General features: G+C 44.8%; 1 protein-coding gene across 6 annotated transcripts in view; it reads right to left on the reverse strand.

The window, feature by feature from the left end:
• Window positions 1-3269: 3269 nt before the first annotated feature.
• Window positions 3270-26310, reverse strand: part of CRAMP1 (cramped chromatin regulator homolog 1) — a 48155-nt gene continuing 25114 nt past the window's right edge. For 5 of the 6 annotated variants that reach the window (XM_032704377.1, XM_032704379.1, XM_032704378.1 and 2 more), the window contains exons 9-21: window positions 25238-25319; window positions 22946-24211; window positions 20532-20703; window positions 17209-17390; window positions 16551-16625; window positions 15253-15334; window positions 14452-14556; window positions 13617-13795; window positions 12981-13061; window positions 11418-11652; window positions 10941-11105; window positions 10132-10277; window positions 3270-7737 (exon numbers count right to left, since the gene is read on the reverse strand). In XM_032704377.1, coding sequence (XP_032560268.1) covers window positions 7573-7737; window positions 10132-10277; window positions 10941-11105; window positions 11418-11652; window positions 12981-13061; window positions 13617-13795; window positions 14452-14556; window positions 15253-15334; window positions 16551-16625; window positions 17209-17390; window positions 20532-20703; window positions 22946-24211; window positions 25238-25319 — 2935 coding nt within the window. In that variant the 3' untranslated portion in view covers window positions 3270-7572. The remainder of the gene's footprint in view (window positions 7738-10131; window positions 10278-10940; window positions 11106-11417; window positions 11653-12980; window positions 13062-13616; window positions 13796-14451; window positions 14557-15252; window positions 15335-16550; window positions 16626-17208; window positions 17391-20531; window positions 20704-22945; window positions 24212-25237; window positions 25320-26310) is intronic. The other variant, XM_032704380.1, reaches the window with a different exon arrangement.

Here is a 26310-nt window from a genome sequence, read left to right on the forward strand (position 1 = left end):
GAGTAGCTGCCCATCACACTCAACAGCCTATCGAACGCGGCCCGCCCTCCCCTCATCCCGCCCCCCTGGTCGACCCTGTGGAGGGAGGGAAGCTTGAAACAAGCCGCGCCATCGATCCTCCTGGCTGCCTTCTATTGACTACATCGCGCGTCCGTCAGGGAAAACTGCGCAGCCATTGGTTAAAGACGGGCGGGGGGGCGGGCAGCGGGAGGCCATTTAAAGTGGCGGGCGGGCAGGGCCCACCTTGTGTCCGCTGAGGGCCTGCGGCAGCGCGCGGGGGGCCTGCTCAGTGCCTCAGCCCCGCAGGCATTTCACCTCGAACCGGCGGGGCAGGGCAGAGACCAGGAGGGAAGATCATCATCCCCCTCAGAGAGGACTTCGCGACTCGTTGCCTCTCGGCATCGTCCCCGAGCTCAGGGACACGCGAGCAGCAGCCCCGGGCCCCGCAGCCCTCGGCAGCCGAACAGGATGCCTGGAACATCCGCGGGAGATTTAACGGGCTCCGGGGAGCGGAGCGGGAAGGGCACCAGGGCGCTGCAGCACAGGCAGTTTACTCAGTTGCTGGTCATTACACTTACTGAGGGAGCTCAAATATGTTTCCCCTCTCGGCAGGGAACCAAGTCCTCTAAACTTACCAAAAAAAGATGCAGCGACCCAGGCAGAGCTCCCAAAAAGACATGCAAAACATGCCAAAAGCTGCCCGGGCTTCAGGCCGTAGGGATTGCCTGAACCTCTCAGTGGATTGTACAGAGATGGCAGCAGATGTGAGCAGGCGGATGAACTGCTCAGCCTGGAAGCAGAGTTACGAGAAAAAGCAGAAAGGTTGAGAAGTATTAGAGAATCAAAGAGGGAGACACTCTCCTCTGGCCTCCCTAAGACAGGAGCAGCCACCAGGAACAACTGCAGATCAAGGGGATCCTCTGTCCATCCCCCAGCAAGGAGCAGATACCAGCTGTGAAGGAAAAGCGGAATGGAGAGTAGTCCATACTCAAAGAAGAAAGCAAAATCCTTTTTCACCCACCTCACTTTCCCCTCACGATATTCTCAGAGGCAAGAAGTGTGAGCTGGTTGAGTGGACAGTGGGCTGGAATGAGAACTGGCTGAGTGGCAGATCCCAGAGGGACACGATCACTGGTACAGAGTCAGGTTGGAGCCTGTCACTTAGTGGTGTCCCCCAGGGCTCTATGCAGGGCCCAGTATTGTTTAACTTGTTCATCAATGGTTGGATGAAGGGGCAGCAAGTTTGCTGATGACACAAAGCTGGGAGCAGTGGCTAATACCTCAGAGGACTGTGCTGCCCTTCAGAGGGACCTTGACAGGCTGGAGAGATGGGCAGAGAGGAACCATCTGAAATTCCACAAGGGCAAATGCAGGTCCCGCACCTGGGGAGAAACAACTCCAGGCACCAGTACAGGCTGGGGGGGGAGATCTGCTGGAGAGCAACTCTGCACAGAAAGACCTGGGGGTCCTGGTGGACAACTACCTCTCCCTGACCAGCACAGTGCCCTGGGGGCCAAAAAGGCCAACACTTTCAGCTGAAGGTTTCATTTCATGGCTCCACAGCTTTCCACACATATGCCAAGTAAATTTAGAGGCATAAATTTAGCAGCATACTTTTGTCTCGAAGGATTAAAGAAACCCAACCAAACAAAACCAACAAAAAAACCACCAAAATACGTACTCTCACTGCAATGTCTTGCTTTGTTTCATTTCTTGTGATGCCTTAAGCCCCTAATGGCTTTTTATTTTTCTAATATTTGTAAGCCTTGTAAGTTTTATAAGTAGATTTTAAAAGCAGCAACCCTCCCTCCCTTGTCCCTTGTCCCTTTCCCTCTAGCACCCTAGTTTACACATTCCTTAACCCTCTTACCCCATTCTATGCTCCCTATATCACCCCTACTCCCGAATCTAGTAGAAATGTTTAGTCTTTTGTCAAGGCAAGGCCTAGATTGTTGGCAGAACAGCATATCAGGGCCTGAACAACAAAATGAAGTCAAGAATTAGGTAACTATGTACCCTTTGTGCTCTGATGATGGTGAAGGTGATGAAGTAGGTGGTCCCGAAATGCACCCCAGACCCATTTTCAAGGGGTGGACCCGGGGCGGTCCAGAGTAAAGGCCACAGGGTGGACACATTTGGGATTGGATGGATGGTATTATAAAATGTAACATCTCAGGCATGGCCGGTGCACGTCTTGTAACATCTTTAGCCTTGGCAAAATAACCCCTTTCTTATCTCACCCCTAATTAACTGCTCCGGGAGATTTTTTCAGCACCTAAATCCCACAGCAACACTTGCTTTGCCACTCTTCTGACTCATTATTTTTTTAGTCTTCAGTTTTAGTCATTAAGGGCAAAATTAGCTCATTTGTGAGAAAAGATTCAGTACCGGCCTTGACATAAGGTGGAAAAGATTTAAAGGTCTCTTATCCTGCTGAAGGCTCGCAGTCTGTGGAGGGGAGAAGCTGCATAGAAAGAGCTCCAACCTGGTCATAGTCCAGTTTTCTCAGTGAACAGATGGGAGAGACAAGTCCTCGCTCTTTGGATGGGAAGGAAGCCTCAAAATATTACTGATAAGGCTTTTGTTGAGCTTTTCAGAACATTTCTTATCAAGAACACACTTGCATTTCTCAATGCAATGTTAAAGCTGCCTTTGTATGTTACAGAGACCAAAATGCTAAAGGAACAGGCTTCCTGTTCCTCAGTGTCCTGGGGTAAAAAGGTGTTTCTGGTAGTGGTTTTATAAAACATGATGGCCTAAAACCAACTTCCACAGCTGAGTTCCTGCTTATCTGAAGCTGTCACTGGAAAAAAACCCCAAACCAAACCCCAAGATATACACTACCCTTTTATTGTACCCTTTTTTCGTGGTGGTAGTTGGGATTTTTCTGGAGTGGTTTGTTTGTTTTTCTCTCTTTCTCCTCCTTGTTACTGGTGCCCATGGCCCAAGACAGGCCATTCAGGACAGCCAGTCCTCTTTGCCACCTTTCTGACACTCACCATGAGCAGATGCTACTGAGAATGGAAGCTATCAAACAAAAAACCCCAAACAACCAAAACCTTCTCTGCCCATGGTAAGAAGCACTAAAATTCTGGGATGGGAGATGCCAATGGGAGTTATGCCACTGATTTCACTGCAACTAGAATTTCACATTTGAAGGCTTGGCCTTATAGACAAATTTTAGCCCCCACCCCCCATTATGAAGTAAATAAAGGTTAAATGGAAAAATCTAAGAGGGCATGAATAGCAAGGAACACACTGGACGTAAGTTAGACCAAGTATTAGTATGTATTTATGCACAAGAATAAAAACAGCTTTACAAGTTGAACTGGAAATTTAAACAGAGGAAGTTTAACAGCTTTTGTATATTATATTAAATAACCAAAACACCTTTTTCCAAAATTGGTAAAGAATAAATAATATAATTTACAATATGGTACAAAAAATAATCAGTAAGGACAGGCATTCTGCTTTATACATACACTATATAGGTATATTTATAATCTATAAAACAAATTCACATCTCAAACAAGCCAGAAACCTTAGATGATATGGCTTAACTATTATTAAAAGAAACAGCATTAAATTTTGCTGCCAGAACCATAAGCTCTAAAGCAGTTATCATGTTTCAATAATTAATGATAACTTATTGCCGTAGTGCTTGCCAAGGTTTCACTTAGTTAACATTTACAAATTGCTGTGAAATTAACAGATTCAAAGGTTTGAAAAGGTTAAAAAAAAGTGCAGTACTTTCCTTATAAATGCATCCGAAGTCTGAATGTAGAAAACAAAATGCAACTGAATTTCCACTCTGGGATCTGCAGTTGGTAAATGAGATGTCTTTGTAGGTTAGATTTGATTCAAGCCACGTAATTCAATTTAGAAATATAGGGGGGTGTCAGAAAAAGGCTGAACAATGCCATATGAAAAACAATTAGTATTCCTATGCTTAGTAGATTTAGTGATATGGGATAAAACGGATTGTGTAGATGAACAGGATGCAACACCCAGGAGAACCTCCGTCAGTGTGTGCATGACCAGGTGGACCCAACCCCTGTCTGTGACAACAGACACTGACGCTTCTGCCATTCACCTCATCAGCTACTCAGAACTGCCTGATGATAATCACTGAAAGGGAAAAGCCTAGACCTGGAGGCTGTTAGTGTCCATTTGTCCTCTCCAACGTCCACCTCACAGTGCCCTGGAAACAATACTCTCCACCACCTCGCAGTACCTCAGAAACAATGCCATGGCCATTTCACTGTCACTTGCTTGGATTTTGCTTAAGCTGACATTGTCCCATATACAGATTTTCTTACTGCTGGTGGAGAAGCTGAAATAATTAGAACTGAAAAAGTTTTCAGTTTTACAAAAAAACACCCCTCCCACACGCACATACTTATGTGTGTGTGTGGATACACCCCCCCGTTTTTCACTTTGTCTCAGGCACAAACTGATGATGACTACTATTGTAAAGCACAGCCACCTAAAATCTAGAGCTGGTCGGATCACAGATGTGTTTAAGTGGCCTTTCACACAGGAAGGGTAACAAATTCTGCATCAATTCAGAACTGCCACAATGATCTCAATTATTGTTAATTTTTTCCCTGGTAAGACTTGTCCTAAAAGGGCTTCATTCTTAAACTGAAGTTTGTAAAGCATTTAATTTCTGAACTCAATTTCTGAACTTCATAATGCCAACTTTTAAGGGGCTGATGCTAAACACATTTCTAACCCCAACGCTCTGAGTGCAGAACCAACCCCTGTCATTTCCACTCTGTCACTACTGGGTGATCCAGGCCCACTTGCAAAGGTTCAAGGTATTAAAGTTTTCTGGTATCATCAAAAATAGCCACTTCTGCTGCCTTCATTCTGCAATTGTGTCCTTCTCCCCTGGGAACTGAGTGGGCTGAGCAGGAGCTGACAGCTCCCTGTGGCACAAAAAAAGCCCTCCCAGATCTGGATGGAGTGCTCTGCTCTCCATTTTGGCTGCAGGTGCAGCAGAGCCAAATCCACTGTCACAGCTGCTGCACTGCCAGCATCAGTAGGGAAGATAAAAAGTTTGTCAAGATACAAATACACTGGAGACCCTCATGCTGGTCTTGTGGTATTTAGAAGTTTAAGAATGAGAGTTCATATTTCTTTTTATACAGTACTTGATTAGAACACATCACATTTCCTCCTGCATATTCTGTAATCCACAGCCACAGAAGGTGCCCTCTACTTTTGTCCTACAAATCTGAAGGATTTTTTGAGACATAGCATACAGGAAAATCAGCATGAGTAATGTAAAGACCCAAAGCCAAGAGGAAACAACTTGGGAAAGCCTGGACCAAAATACAGATCAACTCCAAGGAAAACTGAGAACTTCTAGTGGGAATGACTCTTGATATTAAGGCGGTGTCCTCTCCATACCAAGGGGGAACGCTCAGAACGAAATAGGCCCCAGCATTCATTTTTGTGACAGCCTTCAACTTTTCCTATTCCAGGTTCATGTGATTTCCTGATAATTGCATCAAACAAGGGTCTGTAAGAATAATGAAGGAGAAATAATGACAGAAGGACTCAGTGTCTCACAGGACCTACAGTCAGGGTGGGAAGTCAGCCCACAGCTATGAACTTCTCCTTTCTTCTAGTCATGACCTTCCCCCTAGCTAGCGATAGAGGTGTGTCCTCCTGCTGGCAACATCCGACTGTACTCATGCTGGGTTTACACACTGGGTGGCTCCTGTGTCACGGAGCAGAATGCAGCAACCTGGTACGTGGGCTCTTGGAATGTCATCCAAATCTCACCCCTTTCTGAGTGAAAAAGGAAGGTTGCTCTGGGCCACACAAAAAGTGCATCAGAAAACTTGTTCCATTTTCTCCTAAAGACAGAAAACATAAGGCCAACTCCAGAGCAGCTAAAAATCATCTGCGTAAAGCAGGGTGAAGGGACTGGGCAAACAACGAACACAGTCAGTGCATCATGAGCAAGGTTACAAGAGACTCCCAGTCAAAGAAATGCCTTGTACAAGTAGCTAAAGGCAGGCAGAACTACATCCACCAAGTATAGTGCAAGTTGGGAAATGAACCCCTGATAACAGCCTAAGGGATGGAGAAGGTTTGTTTATTTATTAATAATACAAAGTTGAGGTTTATATAGGAACAGCCCCTTGGATAAATTCAGAGCTACTCAAACCAGCCAAGGGACATTCTCTAACTGGAGAAGCAGACAAGTGCTTAAAAAAGGGGCACAACAAGGGTATTCTCGCTCAGGACTGGCAAGAAAGGAAATAGGAAAAGTCTCCTGAGTTACAAAGCTAGAACTGACGGACAACCAGCTCTCCAGAAAGTAACCTGATATCCTGTTGAACCCACTGCAATCAGGATCTGGGTCTTTCGTACAGTAAAACACAACATTAAATGCATAGGGATTTCAGAGAGGGAGTGCCAGACCCACTCATGCCTGGGAGTGACTGTAATGAAGAATGATGCCCTGAGGTATACAGAGCACCTGGAATTCACAGAGCAAGGAGGAAATAAGGAAGGACTAAGGGATTAAGCTAGGACTCGACACCTCTCCTCTTCATGACACAAAACTGATCTTAACCACTTTAGCGTTAACCTAGTATTCGTTCCTACACATTACAATATTCTTTCCTATTTCCTCTCCCAGGTAAATCCTCAGTTTTTGTGAAGAAAGATAGCAATATTTACAGGTTTCCAGCAAAGCCAAGAGTAATTATGACACAGCTTTCCTAGTGTAAGCTCTTTTGCAGTGTTTCCCCGACTTAAAAAGCAACCGTTCTTTGGGGAAAGCAGGAAAGCACTCTCCCCATTCACAAGGTGAACTGTGCAATGTGCTGAAGAGTCTCAAAGGTGAAGAATGTGAGTGTAGTCAGGGTGATGATGGTTGTGACGTGATGGGGTTTAAAAACTAGAGGATCCATGCAGTGTGGGAGGAGGGTGGACCAGAGCTCCCCTACCAAACAGGCAAGCAGGAGTGAGCCCTGCTGGAATGGTCAAACAGCCAAACAAACAGAACGGTCTGTAGGAACAGCATCGAGGAGTGGCAGTGCCCTGGGCAGAGTGCAAGAACTTCAGTTTGACTGACTGATAAGAAGAGTGCCAACTAGGACATCTTAAGATGCACAATGGCTCCCCTACCCACCCCTACCCTTCATCCTCCACAACTTCCACGCGGATCCGAAAGCACGGCATTTTGATCACTACTCAAACAGTAATTCATGTAGGGGAGCCTGTAGAAATCCCTTCCCTTCTTGAGCTGCTTGCTTAGGCCATTCCAAAGTACAAGTCCAGGACTGTCTCACAAAGCTGCCATCTTACATCACTGATGCAGGGACACATGTAATGTTATTCCATGTTTTGTTGTTCCCCGTATATTGCACATTCCAGGACTTGGAAGTACTTCTTCAGACCTTTGAAGCCAATGCTTCTCTGTTAGAAAGAAGCACACAGGACAGGGACAACTGGGCCTCAGCTGCTGCTCTCCAACCCGCCCTCATCAAGATCCAGCGATGCAAGCTCCAGCTCAGCCGAACAGTCTGCACCAGCCTGCTGGTCACACCCTCACTGAGAGAGGTCCCCAACTGGGGGACCACCACCTCCTCCATCAAACAGGATCTCCCTGCGAGTTGGCTCAGGTATCGACAGTTCCTGGGCAAGGTCATTAAACCGGGATATGTAATCTATGCTGTTCTCATTCATCATGCAGGCCAGCTGGGAATCCACCACCTAGAAGAGACAGGAGAGAAGAGATGACCTACATGTCAGTGGAAATTTTGCAGAATCACAGAACTGTTGAGGTTGGAAAGGACATCTTGAGAGCATTTTATCCAACCATCTCACTCAAGAACAGGCTGCCCTGCATGTAGTTGGGCAGGTGCCAAGCACCCCCACGAATGAAGATGCCACAACTCTCTGGATACTTTGTTTCTGCATTTGACCACCTCACAATAGTTTTCTTGTGTTCAGGTAGAATTTCATGTTTCAAATTTTGCCTGCTGCCTCTTGTCCTGAGAAGAGTCTGGTTCTCTCAGCTTCCTTCCCAGCCTCACCTTGTATGAAAGATACACTTCATCTCACTTGAGCTGAGTTAGAGAACAGCTCTTATCCACAGCTGAATGGAAGCTTCTTAAAAACCCAACCACCCATAGTCTCAGTGGACCTTACCTCAGCATTAAGGTGCACAGGTAGATGCTCTAAAGACATTACCTCTTTTATTTACAAACCGTGTTTGTAAATAAAACTTGACTCTGCAGGACACTGAATAAAAAGTCATTCAAAATTCTGCCATCACTAAACCCATTTTAAATACTTGCTTTCTCTGAAGACCCACACAAGCCCACCTCTCTCACAACTGCTCTTGGTGTGCCTAACACAGAGGCTAACCCCATTTTCTTCTAAAGGCAGCTGGTAATATCAAGGTCTGCAATATCAGGGTCTGAAACAGCCAAGGACACACTAAATCAGCATGAGTTCACTGCAGCTCCCGGTTAAAAGGTCTGTACAGAACCTCCTTTTCCAAATCCAAAGGGCAATGGAGGAATTACATGTTCCTTCCATAAGGGCAAGTCCCCAAGAAGTTAAAAGGTATGTGATGTTGCACTGAAGTAATGACTGTAAATTGTAGAATATTTGAGACTGGAAGGGACTTGAAGAGGTCTCTAGTTCAACCTCTTGCTCAAAGCAGGGTCACCTATGAGGAGAGACCAGTTTACTTGGGGCTTTATTGATGTGAATCCTAGAAAGCTTTGTAGACAGATACTACACAACATCTCTGGGCAACACGTTTTCCCGCCTGCCTATCCTCAGGGTGAAAAACCTTTTCTTTAGGTGTAGTCTGAACCTTTCTCAATTCAGCTTTTGCTTATTCCTCCCACCCTCCACCACCACTCTGTGAAGGGCCTGGCTACATCTCCTTGATGACTTTACTGCAGGTATTGGCAGGCAGTAGGGTCACTCCCACCCTGAAGCCTTTAGACATCACTGGTGCTTTGACCCCTGATCACGCTGGTGACCCTCTGATGAACTTGGTCCAGTTTATCTCTCTCTCTCTCTCTCAGTTTATCTCTCTCTCTCTCTCAGTTTATCTCTCTCTCTCTCTCAGTTTATCTCTCTCTCTCTCTCTCTCTCTCTCTCTCTCTCAGTTTATCTCTCTCTCTCTCTCTCTCTCTCTCTCTCTCCCCTACATTGGGTGCTCTAAACTGGTCACAATATTCCAGACATGGTCTCACAGCAGGTAGATTAGACTCTACTACTCTACAGAGTAGAGCGGGTTAATAATCATTTTGTCCAGAATCCTGGCCATGCTCCTGTTAAAACAGCTCCCGACACTGTTCATTACCCCAGGTGCCACAGATGCCCAGCTCACACTCAGCTGGTGTCTATCAGCATCCCCAGGGGCAGCAGAGCTGCTTCCCAAACAGCCAGTCCCCAGCCCATATTGCTGTGGGATTATTCCTTCCCAGGGCAGGACTTTGCATTTTCCTTGCTGAGTTCCATAATATTCCTTGCAGCTCATTCGTCCTGTCTGTCCCTCTGAAACGGAGCTCTGTCCTGAAGCATGTCACAGCCTTAGTAACTCCTGGGCTTCATTCTACGCCTTAAAAGAGTTCAACACAAAGGGACAGCTCTGCCAACAGAGACAATAACTCAGCAGCACAGGACCTTCTGCCATTCTCTCAGGTAACTTTGTATTAGCCATCTCCTGTTTCTTCCTTCTGGACTTATTTATTTTTTCCTACCAGCCCTCCAACTGTACTGTAGCTGCATCACTGTTAACCTTTCTCTTACCTTTAGTACTTTCAGTTCCTGCTCTACAAAGCAGGACATACAGAACAGGACCAAATCTCTCTCTGTCAAAACAAAAATATGTCCAACAGGTGACCATGACCTCCCCCACCAAAAGGAACCTGCTCACAAGAGCTTCTCACACCAGCTCTGATGCCGAGTGCCCTCAGGTCATTTTACATATCTCTTTGTTACGACCCTAGTGCTCTTTTACTGAGCTGGAGCACAAGTGTCAAAGCGCCTTTGCCTCAGAAGTATCTCAGGAGGGTCTGACGGACAGTCCCCATAACTGCCCTGCAGGAGGAAGCAGGCTCTGAGTGTAGTCTGCTGACATACCTCTGCCACGTCTGCCAGAGACCGTGACACAAAGGAGTCCCGCGAGTTCCCATCTAGCAGGCTGGGTCCCAGTAAGGAGGTGCCACTGGTGTTCCCAACAGGAGTTGGCAACATTTTTCGTCCCTTCTCCGGGGAGATGAAACTTGCTACAAAGAACAGGCACATCAGTAAGTCACTGCACCGAGTGTTTGCAATTGGGAGGATAAAGAGAAGGACGAGGAAGTAGGACATGGAGGACAGATATCCATTTCTTCTCTTAAAAATGATGTGTTACCAGCATGGACACCATCAGCACACTGCTAAGAGCAGGGACACTCATCACACTGGCGCCATGAAATATTAATGAAAAAAACCCCAAACCAACAACCAAACCACAATCAAACCCAGTGACCTCATGTCTTTGAGACAGTGCTTGCCAAGCACACAACAAGGTCTACTTTTCCATCAGCAAAGCCAAGGGTATCTTTTTGTTTTGGCACAGTAGCCCAAATGCCTCACCCTAACTAATGAGTCAGGCTCCAAATAGACTACAAAGAACTTGTCCCAAGGTATGGGTCATAATCTAGCAATGGGATCTTTTCAGGAACAGACTTGCAAAGAGAAAGAAAATGTATCAGGGCAACACTGTGGAAATGAAAGCAAGAAGTAATGAAAGCAAGACATAATGGAATAATTCTACAAACATCCTACTGGGTTTACAATTTTCCAAAGGATTCACTTCTGATAAAAAGTGCCCCCCCCTTTTTTTTTTTTTTTTTTTTTTTACAGGAAAGCACTTTTTGGGCACTTCTCTGCATCTGGACACTTACAGAACAAGCTGCTGAGGGAGGAGTCTGTGGAGTCATTGGGATACCACTGGGGATCGTGGCTGGGAGATGCAATCCAGTTCTGCTGAGGACTACTGGATGGGGACGGAAGACTTTTGGAACTGTCACTGCCATTCAGCTTTGCAGGAGAGAGAGAAACACCTTCACCTGTAACCAATGTCAGGGGGCACTGATTCAGTCAATGCAGTTACAGGACACTGCACCAACTTTTGTTTGGAAAGGAAAAGAATACAAAAAGGAAAAGAATACAAAACAACAAGCCCCTCATCCATATATGCTAGAAAATAAAGGTCAAGAACAGAATTTTATTTGCAAAACAGATATTAAAAAAAAAATCCCACAAAAAAACCACAACCCAAGAACTGCTTTCTGGAAAAGTTTCTGCTGACATGTAAGATGCCAGTGATTTGGGATTTTCTTTTAACTTGACAGGCAGACTTTAGTTAAGCTCAGACTTACTGTACTGGCCAGAGCTGATGGCTATTTCGATGATGGAATCACTGATCTGAGTGGCAGGTTCCCCTTGAGAAAGCACATCTTCAGGTGGTCCGGGCAGGGAAATATCCAAGAGAGCAGAAACATTGGGAGGAGAGAGCCGGGTACTGGAAGCTTCTGATGAGGGAAGTGGAGGGGTGGACAGACCATTTTGGAGAGGAGTCTTGGCCAGTTCTGGCAGAGAAAGGACTGATGTGCTCTGTTAACAAGAAACAGAGTTAACTGTTTATTTATGTAAATTTATGAAGAACTTGGAAATCTAAAAAGCACAGCTTAGCTCCTGAGTATCAGATTAAAACCAGACTTTAAGAGGAAAAAAAAATCCAGTAGATAATATTCCTAAATTTAGAGGAATATATTATTTATATAATAAATTTGTATTATTTTCATGAAAAATATCTGTAAGTATGAACAAATATGCTTCAGCCCGTATCCTGCCAAATCATCTGAAAAAACATTCCAAAGAATATTTAAAACACCTACACAACAGAAACAAGCATCTTTGTATAATCATGAAATTAACGTAATTTTGATGAATCTACAAGAGAGTTCCTAAGAAATACGTATTAATTTGTATTTGTATAGGCAAAAACCTGTAATTGCTTGAAGAGTATATAGGTATTTTAGACTGGTAACTCACTTTTTACTCACACTTTACAGCCAAACTTCCCAAAACTCAACTCATCTTTAAGGAGTCTCATTACCTCATCTCAGAACTGCAATTTTGTTTTTTCTGATATAGTGTACACAGCTGTCCTGAGAGCAAGAACCAGAACCCAAGGCCCCATTACCACAATAAAGGTCTCACAGGTTCACTTCCTAACTTCTGTGCTATAAAAATTTTTCCTCTCCTTTATGCTCTCCAACCAAACTAATTTGATCTTTTTCACATGCAGGTGTCACAGGAAGGGTGGTAAAAGCTTCCACTGAAAACAGAACAGCCTGTATTCTGAGGCTTAAGTATCCAACACCAGGTCCTGGATCCCACTGGAGAGATAGGTTGGGGACAGGATGACAACACTCCCACAACTTACGTGCTGCCACAGTTACTCTTTAGGTATCTGTCTATGTCTTACTGGAGCCAGCACAAAGAACAGAGATCCTCTGGACAGGATTCTGGCATTGCAATCAGGCTTTTAGTCTTAATATTCCTCCTTCAGCAACATCCAGGCAGCAGGACTGCCAACTGCTGAAACCTCTCCTTGTGATGTCTAAAATACACTCATAGATAGAGCACAGCAATCATAAACTCCTCTGCTCCACCAAGAGATATGTAAAGCCTGTTTGTCCTTCACAGGACAGGCACTGTCAGCCTCACTGTGATTTTAGGGAACAGCACCCACACATATTTAAGCAGCTTTCCTGATTTTCTTTAAATTTCTTCAGATGCCAGGGACTTCATTCCCACCAGACAGCGCCAGTGGCGCACGATTACCTGGGGATGTGGGGTTTAAACCAGCAATACCAGTGGTGTTCTCACAGAACATTCCCCACTCCACGGCACTGTTCTCTCAGCACACACTGTACCTGGAAGCCATCGGGAACTGCCTCCTGCTCAGGCCGTGTTGGCAGGTTGATGAACGGTACCTGGCACCCAGGGCCTGAGCCCTGGAACACAACAGAAACCACGTGAGTGACCAGCTGAGGAGGGAAGGGACAACGGCATATCACGGTTTATCCTCTTTATACATCTCACGTCTTTTAAAACCGTCCATCAACTCCCTGGGAAAGTGACCAGGACCGACATGGACTAAGGTGTATCTTGGTCGCAATGAAAGAAACAGCAAGGAGAAATCAGAGTTCCCATTCCAAATACGTCTCTAAAAGTCCATGTTTTGCGCCAGATTTCCTCCTGAATTAGTCTATTGAAATGCCACCATTTTTTTTTTTAAGCCAGATTTCTGGATGGCCAAGTTCAACACTCACAACTGCAAGCCACTTTACAGGATGGAAATCTGCTGAATGAGATGATGGTTTGATCCCTCAACCTCAAATACACACTACACAACACAGGGTGCTTTGCCATGACAGCAGTGTCTACCACCAAGCCCCAGGAGAAAGCTGGGTCATAATAATGAGGAGTCATAATAATATAGCTTTTTGACACAATGAAAGAGCAAGACACTTAAGTACTTGAAAAAAGCTCATTTAAGAGCCTCTGACCTCCACAGTGGTGATGGAGCTTCCATTCTGATGTGCTACTGCTGGCTCCTGCCCTGTCACCACCGTGGGCACCGCGTCTGGTGACAATGGAGACACACCTGGCAAACTGTCTGCATCCAGGACAGGCATAGGGCTGCCAGGGATAATGCCAGCACTTTTAGCTGCCAAGTCAATAGCACCTTGTGTGAAACAAAAAAAAAACAAAAACCACATTACAAGCCTTTTCTTCACTTTGCTGTGATTCTCTAAAAGATGATTTTTTAAAATAACCCAGAGGCAAAACTTAACCCACACAAAAAGTGGCAATGGGAACACCTGATCAGCTGGGTCAGCATCTCCTCTTCACCAAGGGTAGCATTGCTTTTAGCTAAAAGGTTTAACTTTTCTGCCCTCTTCCAACCTGTAACCAGGTATATCAAAATAGATGAGACACATTCCAGTTCTCCCCCCACCCTTTCCTCCTATATTTTTGCTTTTTTGTCCTGCAAATTGGTAAGTATTTTGTTAGGCAATTTCTAGAAGTTTCCTGTGGGATACTAGAGGGGCTCTAGAAACAATAGAGCCTTATTTCATTATCTTGCCTCTAGCAGCCATACAGACTCAATTTAAAACACTTAAGTTGTTGCAAGGGTCAACCTCATCTGGACCTTTTAAAATCCACTTCAAACATCTGAATGTCTTTCCATCCCAAATAATCCTCTAGGTAAAACCTAAAGGCAGTCGCTGTTTTCACCTCACTAATCATTCTAATGATGGGACCCACTCTCTGTTGCAAGACAGTTATCTGCCTGGGGGCACCAGCACGGCTTTTATTGCAGAATTTGGAATGACTTACTAGACAGATGGTTGGTGGCCTGTGTTGGAAGAACTTTGGGCACAATTGGACGAGAAACAGCAGCTTTAGTCAGTGAGGACTGGATTGGCCGAAATGAACCTCTCCCTAGGGGGAAGGATTAATACCTCTCAGGCAAATGAAATCTAACACCTTTAAAGCAGAGCACAACACAATTCAGTGGAAGCAAATAAATTCCAAGCAGCAGCAAGCCTCAGGAATGCAAGTGATGGAGATGATGGAAGAGAGCTGAAATATGATGTGAACTAACCAGTGCCTTGCCACAGACAGGCAACAGCAAGTGCTGCTGTGCTACTGGGGCTGCTCTCATATTGTCAGTGAAGACAACCCTTAATCTCATGCTGGCTTTGATGGGGGATCACCTGTACTACCACACCTGTACTCAAGAGTGTACCAGCAGAAAAGGACACATGGGCAGTGGATTGATTATATTGTATGAAATTTAGATAGTATGCTAGGTACTAGAGAAACTCCAATATAAAATCTAGACAAATGATTACACACTGCAGAACAAAAATTTCTAAGTAATTTGTTCCAAATTTTGTCTCTTGGTTGAGAACTCCTTGCTCTTCCCTACCTTCAGTATTGGGAAATGGAAGAAAAAAATTCTATCACAAGCCTGATTTGCTTAACAACGATCCAGGAGAACAATCCCATCATCCTGTGGGCTGGTGACACTGTTGTTTTGACAGGGCATTTTCCTCTTTTTAGAGCTTACTCCTTTATGCAGTTTTAAGGGTCACTTTTCAGACCATAGAAGTGCTAAAAGAGACACAGACTCACCTGTAATGGATGAGTTGGATAAGATAGAAAAGGAACAGACATGCTGGGACGGATTTCCAGATGGCCTGGGAAGCAGTGTTCTCTATGTGAGAGAAACAATAAACCAGAACAGATTTAAACACAGAGGGTAATGCTCATCTTTCAAAGCACAGAAGTTCATGAGACCATCCAGAATAAGCAGAGTATTTCCATGGCATCGCTACCATGCAGCAGACACAGCAATAAGGTCTGTGTACTCTTGATAAAGAAGTTACAGGTAGGAATAATGTATTTTCTCTGTAAACTACTACAAGAGAAAATTTCCACGTGAAAAATTCTCAGAGAAATGCTGATTAGAACTATATTCCTCTCTGATTATACTTGCAGTATTTTTCAAATCTCTCACAGAATTACAGCAGTGGTCTTAAGGACAGGACCTAGTCTCTGTGCAAACTGATCTTCCCTTAAAATTGAACAAGTGTGAATTTATGAGACACCTGCATGTACTTCGGAGCTCTTAAAAAACAGAGAATTGCACAGATCTGAAGATCCCAGGATAAAAAAATTAGTCCAGGGGTAATTTCTGAGTCTCCTACTCTTATACAGAGCAGAGGAGACAAAATGGTATATTGGCACTTGGGAACTTTGCTTTCTCCACTAAGTTTCCATTATTTGGGTTTCAGATTTCTTGTTTGCTCCCTGCCTGTCCATGGTGTCCCAGTGGCATGTGCCTTTTCCCTGGGTTATCACAGCAGTCTGAAGGAGGTCAGTGCCTGTCTGCTGCCAAAGCACCACGACAACAGGCCACCTTTTCCATACGTCTCTTTGCAAACGCCATTTTTTCCTCTGCGATCATTGTTCTTTCAAAGTGCGTTATGGTTTATTTCACTACAGAGGTTTATACCCACCACAGTTTAACAGCCACTAGTGAGCAGGAAGCAGGAAAAGTATCTAAAGGGAGATCTTGCTACAGTAGGGCTGCCAGCTCCAACACTGCCAGTGCAGGACAGCACAGGGACACACTGCCTCTGCCTCAGTACCAGCAGGCCCAGGCAGCAGAACCTGCTTCCAGACAGAGGGTTTTTTATTCTGCCAAACCACCTCAGGCACTGGACTTCTGCTGTTATTGATATTCCTCATTCAGTGAATGTAACATGGCTGGTTACACCAGAGACCAAAATGTCTGTTCCCTCCTATGTTCAGCTTCACTTTTCCAGTGGGTGTATGAGGGAAATTCAATTTTTCATTAGGTTCAAATCACTGTAGCCTTACTGATACCTACTCAGGGAGCAAAACAGGCATTCACACTTTGCTCTGACCTGTACTACCAACGGCTTCCGCAAGTGCCTGTTCCTTAACTTCCTGGGCTTTGGCAGGAAGAAGTCCGACTGCATCTGGACAAGAACAGGAAATGCATTACAAAGTATTCTAAGCATCCAGACACAGAATAAATTATACCCCCCAGACTCTGTTTGTCAGTAAAGTTGACTCTAATTAAGATACTGTGGTTTGTTTCAGACAGCACAATATCCTTTCTGCAACAGTCAGAACATTTTCCACCAAGAACATATTTTTTCTTTATGGAGATAAAGCTTTCTCCCCAAAAAAGGCACTTCACTACTTAACTACTGCAGCTTCCTATGAAGTTCTTACTGAGATTGTATTTGACTTAAATACGTGTTAAAACTAGCTGCACATCAGAAGGGGATCAGTTTTTGCTAAACCTGGCAAATATATTTGCTGGAGCAACTTAATTAGAGAGTGAACCAGTTTCACTGGGCTGTGTGATGGCATTCAGTCTCGGGTCTGAACAGGTAATGTCACTTCAAAGCACAGTTATATAGTCCAAATCTGACTCATCTCAGCTAATACAACGTTAGACTTGAGCATCATGAGAAGCACCAAAATCCCAAAATCCCTGCGATACCTCCTGGAAGCTGGCTCAGGCTGCATTTTCCATTCAGTCACCTCACTTACACTGATGGTGTCCAGGTGCTGCCGGAAGGTCAGCTCTGCTTCCTTGCTGGGCAGGAACAGTTTCCCATGGCGGCTGTTGGGGGGCAGGGTTGTAGGGACTGCAAAGAGCCCACTGTCGGCCTCAGTGCTCCCAGAACTTGAAGGACCAGCCACCAAGAGAGGTCTAGGGAGGCTTTTCAAACCTAGAAGATTTTAACAGCAATTCGAATGAGATGAAATGAAAAAAAAAAAAAAGGAAGTAACTTTTAGTAACTGCAGGATCATAGGGAGAGCTGGGACTTAGGGATTCTGGCCCTGCCACCAGCTGTGTGTGATCCCAAGTCAGGAATCTCTCTATACTTCAGTTTTCCCACCCGCAAACCGACAGTATTTACCCCCTTCACAGGGATACCACTAACATTCACTTGCTTTGAAATCCTTGGAAGTAGAGGGTTAAATGCCATTTTACACTGCTAAAGTAACTAGAATTGAAGCCCTCAGTTTTCAGCCCCATACAGACTGTGATAACCAGTTTATCTGTTATCTGTTCAGTTTGTAGGAATACTTGAGGGCCTATCCCAGCAATCAAACTATATATCCCCCACTCCTTACGTAGGGGAAGATAATACAAACACAGATCCATTACAAACACAGTATGAATGATTTATTTACACTCCCCACCCCCCTAATCCCATAGTAATTCATGGATGTGGACCTACCTCTCTCCACACAGAACACTGGGTTTCCTTACTCACTACAGCAGAGATATGCAACAGTGTTCAGAAGCGTTCTGAAGAACAAACTTTATTTACTGAACCAATAATACTGAAGGTTTTAATTATCCTCCTGTTTAAAAGACGAAATGGCCACCTCCACCCTGCTGCTCTAAATTCTTTTTTCAAAGGTTAGTTAAAATTTCAGTGTGCTAATGTACCTAAAAATGTACCTAAAAATCAACTAAATGCAGAGAAATGCCTCCTGCCTGACCAAATTACTGCAGGCATTTACTAGCAGTGTGTGAAGATACAAAGGAGCTCAGTAATTACTGTATACTACAGGTTGCAATCCAGACCACAAAGAATCCTATTTTAGATTCAGAACACCCTTATCAGAGCTCATAAAAGAGATTCAGTTTGTCTACCAAACAACCCAACTCAGGGTGGGGATCTCAGACTCAGTTACCCTTTTGACACCCTGTAATGTATCCCCAAGGCCCAGGTAGAGTTGCTGAGGGGTTGAACTAGTTAACTGGGTATAACAGTTGTACTGAACACACTTCTACTGCTCCTCTGTTCCCAAAGCACTCAGCTGAAGCCAACGCGGCATCTTTGATACGTACAAAAGCAGGAATACATAGTCTGTGTTTTCCACTTTGCACCAAAGGTAACCTGCTTCCTAATAATATGTTAAAGCACAGAGCTACTTGTAACCCAGTGGTGCAAATCAAAGACTAACATGGACAATTATATTTGGGTTTGAATCACAGAAGCTCTATTCCAACAGAATCAGATACAAATACTGTTATTTTCTTGCTGTTTCTGCCCAGGATCCTCAGTGGATGAACCTTATCCTTGCTTAAAATGCTTCAGAAAAAAATTTCAAGGCATTAGAGAAGCATGAAGTATAATCTCATAAAAATGAATGTTGCAAACTCAGGAAGTTTGATTCTACTTCAAGTCTGACTTAAAAAGATTTAAAAAGTCCTTTGAGCCTGTGGATCTCACTGAAATGCAACTTATCTGTTTGATCTATTAAATTATTGCCTTTTACTAAATATTTAAGTAAGTGTGACCTTGCCTAGAAGTGCAATGAAGCTTTAAACAAAGGTGAAATTGCTATGTCATTTTAAATGAAAACCACCCAGAGCACCAACCAGATTTTACAGCACCAGTTAACCTGGTCCATTGCTTCTCACAGCAGGGGTGTGAAAAGGACAGCCTAAGAATCACAACTGGTCCCAGTAACCCTAACACCTTCACAGACTTTCCTAAAGTCATAAACATTTGGTGGCCAATGCAACTGGGCTGAAGCACACAACTGAAATTCTTGGCCTTCATGGCTGGGGCTCACAGGTTACAGCAGCTGTACCCGCTAGTAAAAGAAAAGGTAATTCATAATCATTCTGTATCTTATAATGACAGAATCACAGACTGATTTAGATTGGAAAGGATCTTAAATCTAATCTAATTCTAACCCCCCTGCCATGGGACACCTTCCACTATTATCCCAGGTTGCTCCAAGCCCTGTCCAACCTGGCCTTGGACACTTCCAGGGATGGGGCAGCCACAGCTTCTCTGGGCAACCTCTGCCAGTGCCTCACCACCCTCACAGGGAAGAATTTCTTCCTAATATCTAATCTAAACCAAAAATGGCAGGATGGCACAGGAAATTTTCAGTAATTATTTATCAACAAACTTTACACCATGTATTTAGTCACCTGCTCCGTGAGCCGATGCTCTCCTGAGATCCCACACCCTGTGCCCATCAGCTTGTGCTGGTTTGGGCTGGGAAGGAGTTCATTTTCTTCAGTGGGGCGGTTTTGGATTTGTGCTGCAAACAGCGTTGATGGCTCAGGGATGATCTGGTTACTGCTGAGCAGGGCTTACACACCCTCAAGGCCTCGGCTGCTCCTCACCCAGCACTGCCAGTGAGGGGGCTGGGGGTGCACAAGGAGCTGGGAGGGGACACAGCCAGGACAGCTGATCCCAACTGACAACAGAGGTATCCCAGACCATTTGGCATCATGCTCAGTATACAAAGCTGGGGGGAAGAAAAAGTTAGGGGTGGACATTCAGAGGGATGGCGTTTGCTCTCCCAAGTAACTGTTCATGTGATGGAGCCCAGCTGTTCTGGGGATGGCTGAACATCTGCCTGCCCAGGGGAAAGGGGAATGAATTCCTTGTTTTGCTTTGCTTGTGTGGCTTTTGCATTTCTTATTAAACTGCCTTTATCTCAAGCCATGAGTTTCCTCACTTCTCCTCCTCCAATTCTCTCTCATCCCACCAGAGGGGAGTGAGTGAGCAGCTGCATGGGGCTGAGCGGCCAGCTGGGGTTAAACCACGACACAGCCCCCAAAACCTACAAACACTCTGTAAGAGCAACTCAGGGGAGTCCTCCTGGATTGTGAACTGCATTACTGATGTGCACTGTTATTTGAGATTCAAAGCAGAACTGAGTTGAGGACAATTCTAAAGCAAATTTAGCAGACACCAATGTTCTCAGACACTGAAGTTCCTGAGAGTAAGAGCAGTCCTTCTTCCCGTGTTCCATCACTGGGAAGTTCTCATCACCATGTGAGATAGTAATGGGCAGATCTCTTCAAACGGATTTTTGGGAAGACTCACCTGAGGAGCTGGAAGCAGCACCAGGAGAGAAAGTCTTGCGAAGGGCAGACTGATTCCGTGCGCAGCCTGGGCTCCTGGTGCTGATGGCAATCACCTTCCCCGGGGGAGTCAAGGACTGCTCCTCCTGAGCAGGCTTGATAGGGGATGTGGCAACGGAGCTCATCTCGGGCGTCTGCAAATGCACCTTAAATGAACACTGTGTGCTGGTACAACCATGTTTTGTGAAACTCACTCTACTCAGGGAACCTGGAAATGAAAATCTGACTAGGATACCTCACAGGACTCCAAGCAATACCTCCTAGCAGGGCTGTGGGGCAGCTGAAATTCCCTTCCTACCTATTCAGCAGCGTTAGATGTCACCAGCTCACCCATCATTAATTATGTTACAACTGGGTTAACACTCAACAACCTTCACACAGTGTGTGCTGGATGACCCCAGGATAGAAAGAAAAAGAAAAAAAGTGTTGGTTTTAATTCAGTGCAAAACTAATTTTCATAAACTCCATCCAGAGGGCTCTGGTGGGAAATACATCTGGACAAAAACATTTTGCTCTTAATTCTAATCAAGTAGAGTTTTGAATTTTCTCCCTTCCCTTCTCCTTCACACTGTAACACAGTACAAACAAGAGGCACATGGCAAGGTGCTTCACTAATTTTCCAGGCCTATCCAGTTGTTTCATTACGTTGTTTAAGCTGTTTTCTAGAAATCACTCCCTTTTAAGGAATCTGTGTGCAATCACGGGCTTCAAATTACCCCCTCCACTCAAATGCAATGCCATTTGGCACACTTTGTTTTATGCTGGTGATCTTCATTTAAGGAACAAACCACAGCAGAGCTGGCTGTTTGGGCTGTTACAGATTATCTGGAGAAAATAGCAGGGATGCACACAATCAATCCTTCCTCTTAAAATACCCTGTGGCAAAAATATTATGGTTCCTGTCATTATTTGATGAAATGCAACTTTAAAATGGCTACAGTACTTCCAGTGAGGCAGTAAATATCCTCCTGGCCTCCGGAATATCAGTGCCATTACATTCATGCTGCAAGGAGAGTGTCTTCTTCTGAAACACAGCAAGAATAAAGTGGTATTTGATCAATGAAAGGTTGTGTTCCTTCTTTTTGCTGGAATGTATGATATGGTACACATCTGATAGAGCTGCTCTATCGTTCAGTAGCACTGTGCTGCTTTGATTAAAAAAAGTGACAGGGAAACACATGCAAATCATAACTGCTGGTTTTTTCTGCCCCCTCTTCTACCTCTCTCCCCCTCAAGTCTCAGGGATGTCCCTCTTTATAGTCTGTAGTTGTTTTATCATGTCATGTCTAGCTGTCACCTGTGTCACCAGAAGTAGAAGTAGATGCCAAAAGAGGAGACAGTGTCCCAGACCTGTGAGATGTCAGACCAAAAGCCTTTGCAGTTTAAACAAAGTCTATGTGTGGAGCTGGATCTGAACAAAGAGGGGTTTAAATTTATAAAATCCTTCATTCTATGTCTACAGAATCAGGACCAAAAGGAACTTTGATGGGGGCTAAGTCTGTACCAACAAAGAAAGATCAAAGAACTCTGTGTTTGGGAACAGGGATACATTTGCATCCTGGGCTGGAATAGGATCTTAACTCATCGTATCTCCATCACAGGCATTTGAGCAGATCTACTGAACTTGGTGTCTTTTTAAAAGGTGTTTTACTAAGTTTCAAAGGGCTGCACTAGGTGGAAATGGCTGCCCAGGTATCACAGGGCAGATCTTAAATACAGGTTACAAAGCACAAGAAGAAAAGTTTGTTCATTCTCTAAGGTCTGCCTAAGGAAGAAAGTATTTTTCTGGGACTGTTCAACAGCTATCCTGGAGTCTGGGAACTTTTACATATATCAACTGTGGCAGGCACAGTTCTATTGCCTCTGCTATTCCAAAGAAATACATTCTTTTCACTCTCACGCTTAGTGTAATTTGAACTACATAAACATTGAAAATCAAGGGTTGCAGTTTTCATGCAGAATATTAATCTCAACCAGGCTCCATTTCCCACAAAAGGTTGGACCAGATGATCTTCCAAGCTCCCTTCCAACCTGGGCTGTTCTAGGGTTCTGTGAACCTAAGATAGGACAGAAGGCACCTGCCTCACCTTACCTCACCACTGATGTTTCCAGCAGTCACATGAAATGTTCACTGGACCACCACTGAGAGTCACAGCAAACCAGAAACTAAAAGGCAGTGTAAAAAGCATATTGAAGCAAAGTCCACTCTGTAGTCAGCTGGGTTGTGTTGTGGTTTTTGGGTTTTTTTAAACACAGGAACCTCCAAAGATCTAGACAAGGTTAGTAACTGATTTACTGTGAACACACAAGTGGGTAAAATTATTCCCCAAATCAAACTAGAGTTCAGTATCTGGAGCACAAACAAGAGCTACTTACTGGTTTGGGATTGACCTCAGTAGAGATGAGTTTCAGAAGGCAGTTCAGGAGTCTCTGCTTGTGAAAGGTGGGACACGCAGGGACAGCACTTGACTCGGATGTCTGCTCTCTAGCATCCTGGGTTTCTGGCTCCAAGACAGACAGCCAGTCATATTCCAGCTGCAGCTTGTTCGGTTTGCCCATCATGAGGTAGACTTCAGCCAGCGTAAGGCTCTCAGAGGTTCGCAGACTCCATCCTTCTTCTCTGACCTGTTGGGAGAGCCGGCTCGGGTCGTCCTTGAGAGACTTTGTACTGGATTGTCCCTGAGGTGGAGGTGGAAATGAGGAGCCCAGCTTCTCCTGAGAATCCTCCATTACTGCATCCGTGATATCCTTGGTATAAGTGTCGAGCTGCTGGCCCTGGCTGTGGCTGGCCTGAGTTTCACATCTGGATGGGCCGCTGCTGGGGGAAGCCACACCACCTCTCAGGAGCTGGGAACAGGAGTCAGAGGTCTCTGCACTCCTCCCGTTTGGAAAAGCCACCGGGGAAGCGTTACCAGCTGCTGGAGCCGCGTCTTTCCCATGCAGTTTGTCTGTGCAAGAACATTTCTCTGGGACAATTAGGTCCTGGCAGGACTTCATGTACCGTGGGAACGGATCGAGCAGAGACAGCTCCTCCACATCAGGGATCTTGCTGCAAGCACATGTTGTGCTGCACGAGGGCAGCACAGCTGCCTGGTTACCAGCCAGGACCTCCCTGCCCTCCACACAGAAGGCCACTAAGCTCAGCTTTTCCTGGTGTCCCCCTGGATCCTGGAGTCCAGAAGGTGGTTTCTGGAGGGAATTGGTGATGCCAAGATTTGAGGCTGTTCCTTCCACCTGGCCAGGCTCTGGAGCACCATCTTCAGTGCTTGCAGAAACTTCAGCTGTGGGCTGCAAGGTTCTGCTGGGCTCTGTAGTGCTCTCTGCCCTCCCCACACCCTTACCCTCTGTTCCCCGCAGGTATTTCAGCTGTCCCCTTGCTGTCCCCTGACTGCTCTGAATGCCCAGGATTTGGGCAGGGGGGAGTAAGTGAGAGTCTTTTGTGTTCTGTTTGCATTTGCCCGTTTCCTGCCAATGCACAGTGCAGAAAGCCTTGGAGTGCACCACTCTGGCTACCCCGGGCAGTGGAGTGAGGGTACAATTCTCTCCTGGAAAGAGATGGAGCATCACTTTCTCCTCTGAGAAGTTGCCTCTTGTTTCTGAGCCTCTGGAGTCTTGAAGCTGCTGTTCTTCTAGTGTTTTACGCTAAAAAGATGTGTCAAAGAATGTAACAAACATCTGCCCCTTCCAAACAAGCACCTGGGAGACTATTTTGTAAGTTTAAAAAAAAAAAAAAAAAGTAGTTGATCAAGGACGCGTTCTCTATTCAGCCCAGATACGAAGACACTATAATCAGAAATAAGGTCCTTTGTGGTGATAAAGACTACAGCAAAGACCTGCTACAAGCACAAACTAAATCTCCGTTGCAGACAGAATTACTTATCTCTGCTTCACATCCCGCTGTAATTGTAAAAAAACCCCCACCCCCAAACAACATACCCCAAACAAAACCAAGCAAAAACTCCAATGTCACTGCACAGCAAAGCAGCCTCTCCTTTCTGTGCAGCAAATTCCACCTACCAGGCCGTGAGATCCTTCGAAATTTCAAGTGATATACTGCTGCTCTTCCGGGCTCACAAACTGAAGAGAAAAGTCTGAATGAAAGGCCCAAGAACAGGATAAAATAAAACAGTCAGGAGGAGAACAGAACAGCTGTCAACTCACAAATCCTTCTACTGCATGGATCAGAGTTCAGAGGCAGGGACACCCCAAATGCTGTTTGTCTCAGACAGTGCACAGATAACAGCAGCTTGACAAGAAGCTTAAGCCTTCATCGGTGAAACTGCACAAAGTGCAAAGATCTGTCTTTAAACTCTTTGCTGAAATTGGAAACAGAATTGTCAGTTATTATCCAGGCTCTGTGGGGGTCACCCATTGATAATGAACCAGACTAAGATCACTGTTTGAGGAAATGAAGCAGAAGCTTCATTATTCCTCACTAGCTTTCACGGGATCAAAGCAGAGAAGAGCTGAGGTCAAAGTGGAACATTGGGGGATCTCCCATGAAAGCTTCTATTAGTAATGCTGAGACTGACCTCTACCTTTACTGAGCAGAGACTCTAAATTTATGAGGTAGATTCACTTTTCTGATACCAAACTGAACTTAGAATCAGAAGGGAACTGCTCCCAGGACACACAGCACATGGAACAGACCGAGCAGGAAAAGGATACAATCCGCACTTCATGGAGAGCCCACTTCTGCTTCAGGAACTCAATGAGGCTGGAGACCTTCCGATGTAACTCCACGATCATCCTGTATGTGAGAGAAACAGAGGAGGGAACAAAACAAATGTCAGCAGCAGTTCAAGTCATAGCCTCAATGCTGGAAGGGGAATTAAGGAATAAACTGGCATTCTATAACACCAGCACAGAGAACACACCTACTGCTCCCAAGCTCTGAGAAAAAACCCCAACAAAACCAAAAACATATGTTATCCCACAACTTTAAAATCTAGATAACTCGCATCTACAACAACTCATACAATCTAAAAGCCTGTTAGATAAACCTGACTGTCATGATTCAAGAACCTAGTTTTTTTCCAGATGGAAGAAGATAGGAAAAGATGGCAGGATTTAGCTGAACTGCAAAAGTGTAGGCAAGGTACAAAACTACCACAAAGTACAGAAAGAAAAACAAAAAGGGGCACAAAAGACTCATTTACTTTTTGAAAGCATTTCACAAAATAAACCTAATACATTCTTCTGAATGGAGATTTTTATCATGATCTTTGGTCACTACACTGAAGTGTATTTGAGCCATATTTGAAAGAACACTCAACATCATAGGCCCCATGAGTTCTGGACAAGGTATAAGTACCAGGATGAACAGCCACTGATGACACTGGAACAGCAGCATCAAAGTCCTTTCGCAACAGAAACTACAGATACCTTCCATGCTGCTCATATAACTGGGTGCAGGTGCAATATTCAGAGCCTCTGACCACTGTGCAACTTCCCTCCCCTCTGTCTGTGGTACATTAAATACAAATTTTTGTGGAACCAGTGCTACGATCTCCGTTTTCTTTGCACTCTGCTGTGACAATAAGTGGCACAAAGTATATTCATCTCCAAAGCTCCTTCATTACTCAAAAGACATAAAGAATACTGGTAATCTCATTTTCCAGTGTGATAGGTCATGTTTACAAATCATCCACTGTGGCCGGACAAAGGCTTCAGACCAAGTACATTTAGGCCACCTGCATTATCAAAGAGAACCCTGAACTCCCAGGGACCTAGGAATTTGG

This window comes from Chiroxiphia lanceolata, chromosome 16, assembly GCF_009829145.1.
Source record: "Chiroxiphia lanceolata isolate bChiLan1 chromosome 16, bChiLan1.pri, whole genome shotgun sequence".
Lineage (NCBI taxonomy): Eukaryota > Metazoa > Chordata > Aves > Passeriformes > Pipridae > Chiroxiphia > Chiroxiphia lanceolata.